Source organism: Populus euphratica, unplaced genomic scaffold, assembly GCF_000495115.2.
Source record: "Populus euphratica unplaced genomic scaffold, PopEup_1.0 scaffold88.1, whole genome shotgun sequence".
NCBI classification, from domain to species: Eukaryota; Viridiplantae; Streptophyta; class Magnoliopsida; order Malpighiales; family Salicaceae; genus Populus; species Populus euphratica.
Window position 1 is genome coordinate 284,227 of NW_011499956.1, and position 6,360 is coordinate 290,586.

A 6,360-nucleotide genomic window follows, 5' to 3' on the forward strand; every position below is an offset into this window, starting at 1 on the left:
GTGTTTGGTTATGTTATGGAAAATGAACTGGAAAATAATTTATTAATATTTTATTTTTCTCAAGTTTATTAAAATAATAAGGAATAAATCTTACAAATTAAAAAGTTGAATAATAATGAAATTGAAAAAAAAAATTCATAAATTATCTCAAATAAAATAAATAATAATCAAAATAATAAAGATCAAATTTAAAAAAAAAAGATGAAGAAATTAAAATAATAATAATTAACATTTCATAAAGTATTTCAAATAAGATAAATAACAATCAAAAGAATGAGTACCAAATTTGATAGAAAAAAAATTTTCAATAAAAAAATAATAGGAGAAAAGCAAATAACAATTATAAAAATACGGACCAAAGTTAATATAAAAATTAAATTTTAAGAAATGAAATTGAAAAATAAATATTCAAAATAAAATATATATAGCAATCAAAAGTTTGAGGATCAAATTTGATATAATCAGCAAATAATGACATTTCTAAATTTTTCACAACTTCCGAAAAGTGTTTTCCTTCCAAATTTTTCAGGAAAACTCTTTCCTGAAAATCAAGTCAAATTTTCCTTTGACTGGAAAATGTTTTCTGTTTATCAATTTTCCTAACAGTAAACAAACACAAGAAAGTTTGGAAAGTGATTTTTCAAAAACCACTTTCTGAAAAACAAATACAAGAAAGTTTGGAAAGTGTTTTTCCGGATACCACTTTTCAGAAAAACAAACACAGTTAAAAAGAAAAATATTTTCCTGAAAATCAAACTAAATTTTTTTTTAACTGAAAAATATTTTTTGTTAGACAAAAAGTGTTTTTCATTAATTTTTCTAATAATTAATTTTTCTATTAACTGAAAAGTATTTTTTATTAATCAAAAAATATTTTTTAATAATCAATTTTTTTAATAACAAACAAACACGTAAATATTTAAAAATAGTTGACAGAAACTATATTTTTCGAGAAACAGACCTCGCCTAAATTGAAAATGCGTCGATCAATCTTCCACATTCTGCCGGCAGCATAGCGTAGGCATGTGTCCACAACATGAAAAAAAGATAAAGCAATCAAGCAAATCTTTGCCTTCTTGCAGGTCCTGCAATGACAACTACTTTTGTCTCTATTGCATTAGATTCACATCTTTTAGTTATTGTTTGTTTCATGAGATTTTTAAAAAATTATTTTTAAAATTTTTATATATTTATTTACTATTAAAAATTTTCATTGAAAGAAAACATTTAACAATTAAATAAAAATTTAATTTGATTTTTTAAAAAATATTTTACTTTTATTTTAGATAAAAAATACTTTTAAGTAAAAAAAAGATTAAATATGTTTTTTTATTTATTGATGAAATGAAATTTAATCATAAATTTTTTTATTGTTTTTTATTTTTAATTTATTTTTTTATATATCAAATTTTATCACTATTCTTTTGATTACTAGTTATATTATTTAAAACAATTTATGAAATTAAATTTTTTTCTATTTATTAAATTTAGTTTTTATTTTTTAAATTATAATTTATTTTATTTAAAATATTTTATAAAATTAGATTTTATTTTCAATTTTTTTATTTGTTAAATTTAGTTCTTAATTTTTTTAATAAACTTAAAAAAATTAAAATAATAATAAATTACTTCAGTTTATTTTTATGATATAATTAAAATATCTTGCGAATTTATTTTCCATTAGAACGTCAATCGATGATGTGAAATGTTACTTAATTTAGGGTGGACAAGTGAAGAATGAGTAGGTTTGATGCGACCCCCTGTAATTTTCCCATCACTAGGAGAAATACTCGTGTCATTTCCAATATGTTTGAACAGAAGAGGTAAGGTAAAAAGACTTGTTCAAGAAGATGCGAGAAAGTGAGGGGCGAGAAAGTGGGGCGAGAGGAAAAGATTTTTCCCTCCCTGGACCTCGCTTTAACCTCTCTCTCCCTCCTATTCCGAGTCCATTGATTTCACTGACCAGTTCCTACATCACTTCAAGCATCCAAAGACAAGGGAAGTGTTTTCACCATTCCGGACAAACTAAGAGAGCTTGCGAGGCTGTGATTTGCTGCTGGGTTTTGGATTTGATGGTGATTAATCGAGATTATGTGGCCGGGCAAACATAGTTTTTTGTGTTTAAAAATATCTTTTTATTTAAAAATATATTAAAATAATATTTTTTTATTTTTAAAATTTATTTTTAATATCATCCCCATGAAAATAATACAAAACATAAAAATAAATTAATTTTAAATAAATACTTTTATTTTTTTTTTTGCAAACCTTGAAAAAAATACAAGAGTTTTAAAAAATGAAAGAAATAAAAGGGAATTGCAGGGAATTATTAAAGAAAACTTGTAAATAAAGCAAATAAATATACAAACAACAATACTAGTACTAGCAAGATAGATTAAAGGAATTAAAGAAATTGTTTATAAACATAACTCTAATCTTACAAGTAATATTTGGTTACTAACCATAAACAGAAGAGACATACAATAGGAAAAAGAGAAGAAGAAGAAATCATGTCTACTGTACTTTCAAACAGAGATTTGATATTATCGAATAGAAAGCATGTTAAATCCTAATACAAACCAACCTTCTCTTTTACTAACTTCAATGGGAATCCTAAGCTAGTCCTTTTTACCTCTGCTAACTTCCAATTGAATACTAAGCTAATTTGTTGCTCTGATTAGCTACTTTGTTTAGGACCCCTGCTTTTAATAAAATTAAACCTTCTAATTATCTCATAACTCCGGATCACTTGGTCGACTACACTGCACCTTTAACTCTACTGGTCGATCAAGATTCTTCCTATTCAATCAATTCAACTATCGTTTGTTTATTTTTTATATAAAACTTAAACTCTAAACTCTTAAGAATATATTGTGGCCAAGAGCTGATCGATTCACATGGTTTTGGATTTGAAATTCTTTCCTCGAGATATATACTAAAAATGGACACACATAAGCCCTTAATCGATCTCTTTTGTAGGCCTACCTGTTGGATTTGATAGCATTAATCAAAGAGGCTTCATTCTCCATCATAAAATATTGATCTTTTATTAATAGTTCAATCTGTCCTGTAATAATGGAAGGAGTCATTGTAAGTCGCCCAATCTCTAGTTGTAAACCAAAAGGCCCCCGTCCAAATTTTCCATTCAAACTTAAACCTTTGGTATGTGAATTGCACATGAGCCTGACTCTAATGAAACATTTAGGGTGAAAATGACATGGTATACGGGAAGGATGCTGGTTTAAATCGGCAGAATGATGTTAGTGCCAAAAGACTAAAGATGAGGATAAGTATGATGTCTCTGTAGCATCAATATTAATTGGCATCCTGATATTATCTGCCTCTAACTAAAGCACTACTATCTCAAGAAAAGCATTCTCAAAGTAAAAATTTGGATAAACAGCTGAGCTGTATCCACCAGTTCTATGAGAATCATTTCAGCAAACAGCCAAAAACAATTTTCTAGGAACTCTGGCAGCTGATGGGAATACAATCCTGGTTACAATTGCAAGGAGCCTGTGTGTGTTATATTTTAAAGCTCCAATTGAAACCTGATGGTGTGTTTTAACCAACTTTCCTAGAATTACAGCTGACTATTGTGATTCGACTTTCCAGCTTTTATCTTCCAAAGCAGCACAACACAGTAAATAATATACTCACCAGTTTGGATATAGACCAACCCAAAACTTGGCATCTACAATTTTCTCAATCATACTCTCTAAAATCAAGAGTTCTAATTCTGTGAATGTTGATGCAGCAAGTAGCTTAGGTTCTCAGAGAAAAACTAAGAAATGGAAATTCGTGTCTAAGAGCATACAAAGGAAAGTTAGTACATTGCGCAAGCTGAAAAGGTAACAACTACGACATCTAAAATTCAATTGAAGTGATGCTGCAATGCCCTTAAGAAAACTATGGGAAGAATCTGGAAGTGACAAAATAAGGTAAATTCAGGTTAACAAGTGTGAAATCATTTAAGATCTCAGCATACCAAGTGTGAAAACTGCTATTTAGATCGCCATTTTTTATGTTATTGCTACATTAACAGTAAATCCTACTAATGCATGGTGATCATCTGTAACGACTGACAAAGATTCACGTTACCATAACTATATCATCAAGGGTTCAAATTGAAGTATCAGAAAACATTTCTAACTCTGATTTCTGTGGGCAAGCAATACATCAAAAGTTTTACATTGCACAGTAAATGCCATCTTGATTCTCTGCTTCCCTATTGATAGAAACTTTATTGAAAAACCCCCAGCCACAAAGCATAATACATAAAACAATTGTCTTGTTCAATACCGAAACGATTTTCTTCAAATGCTAATCGTCTCAAGGGAAGAATCTCAAGTTTGATATGTCAATCTAAAAACTTACTTCATTTTCTTGTTAAGCCTCTGTAAGTGGTAATTCATGCTCCCCCCTTTCTTTTTGCTTTTCGCAGTCTGCACAGCGGTGGTTAAATTCAATCTTTTGAAAATAGAAACACCAAACTATAAAGAAGAAAATGATTTCTCAAAAAAAGCATAGAAAACATTCTGCAGAAAAATTAACTATAAGCCTATTATACAATAATAATATACAAATATCGCATCTTCACTTACCTCGTCATCCAAACAAGTTTTCAAAAGTTCCTTGCTGTGAAGACATCTTTCATCATTCATCTGGTTTTGTGACAAGCAACTCAAAAATGATATCATCTCCTGCATGCAAGGTTTCGCGGCAATTCTACGTTTCTTTGGGTTAAAAAATAATCCACCAATTTTTCGACCCATTATTCTGTACTCTGTTTCAAACAATCAATGGAGGTGTGCAACGGCGAGTGAATATCGCTGCTGGAGGCGCGATGCCGTGATGTTTTGTCGGATATAGGCCGCTGCAGCCGCTTTTCGGATCTGATGGTGGTATATGATGGTCGGAATTGTGATAGAGAGAGAGAGGTTCGGCGAAGAGGGCAGAGTGCAGCAGCTCTTGTGAGAGCAGAAGAAAATACTTGCTATAGGTGCCAAACCTAGGGTGTGTTTGGCTTGCGCACAAACAAAGATTGACACCGTTTGTTAATGAGGTGCAACCGCAAACAAACGGTGCCTTGCTAGAGCTTCCTGAGCTTTCTAGTAAAGAATTTCTAGGTATTTCCTTTTTAAAAAAAAAAAATTCTCTTTCTTACTTTTTATTCTTTTCTGCTCTTTTATTTTATTATTATTGTTTTCTTGGATTCCTTTCTTTTCTTATCTTTTTTTCTCTTTTCTCTTTTTTTTTTCTTTTTCTTTTTCTTATATGGTTTTTTTTCTTTGTTATTATTTGTATATAGTTTTGCATATTTGTATTGGTAAATGGATTTGTATAAATAATATTTTTTTTCATTTAATTTAATTTAAGAAAAATAAATTTCATTAATAACAATACTAAAAAATAAAAGTATGTTATTTCAATTCTTATAATTCAATTTTTTTTCAATTTCTTATTCTTTTGCTTGTTTCATTTTATTATCCATATAATATTGATAGAATTTTAATTCTTCTAATTTTGATTACTAATAAAATCTGAAAAACAAATAATGTTATTTTTTAAAAATAAAAATTTAGAAAGAACATTTTACCTATAAAATTCTTGTCGGTATTTTTTACGAAATGAATAATCTATTAGTGAATATTTATCAACTAATAATTTATTAGTAAGCATTGAAGTTTTAGCAATAGACTAGATTATTGGTTTGCGCTATGTTATAGGTTAGAATAATTTTTTTAATGTAAAAAAAATCATTGTTACTAACAATTTTTTGCTAAAAAAAATTATATAAGAATTAACTTGAAATGATCTAGTCAATTTAGCATATCTAAACATAACTAGAATAACAATAAAAAATATAGTTTAACTTAGAAAAAAATTGAAGATCACACACACACATATAACAACATATTGGATAAACTGAGTTAGGCACACACACACACACATATATATAACAACATATTGGATAAACTGAGTTACCTTGTCAAATCTATGACTCAGGCCATGATAGATTTGTAAAAATAAAATTAAAATAAATTATAAAATTCAATTCTCTACCAACTTAATATTAAATGATAAAATAAAATAAAATAACCCAAAAAATAAATTGAATCAACTAAAGTTAACATGTTAAACTCACAACCTTAATCATAAGATCAAGATAATCTATAAAAAGCAAATTAAATAAAATTATAAATTACATTTATCAATCAAGTCAATATTAAATGATGAAATTTAAAAAAAATAAAAAATAAAACATAAAAAAAACCTAAGCCAACCCGGATCTAACATACAAACATCTTTCAATATTTACATGTACATTAAACTAATTCACATAAAAAAACTTATATG

At 27.8% G+C, this 6,360-nt stretch overlaps 1 protein-coding gene across 1 annotated transcript; it reads right to left on the reverse strand.

The window, feature by feature from the left end:
• Positions 1–4,079: 4,079 nt before the first annotated feature.
• Positions 4,080–5,088, reverse strand: LOC105138331 (uncharacterized). The gene is given in 3 exon segments (XM_011044381.1): positions 4,080–4,378; positions 4,380–4,445; positions 4,605–5,088. Coding segments are annotated over 3 exon segments (372 nt in total). The 5' UTR covers positions 4,776–5,088; the 3' UTR covers positions 4,080–4,243.
• Between the last annotated feature and the right edge of the window lie 1,272 nt (positions 5,089–6,360).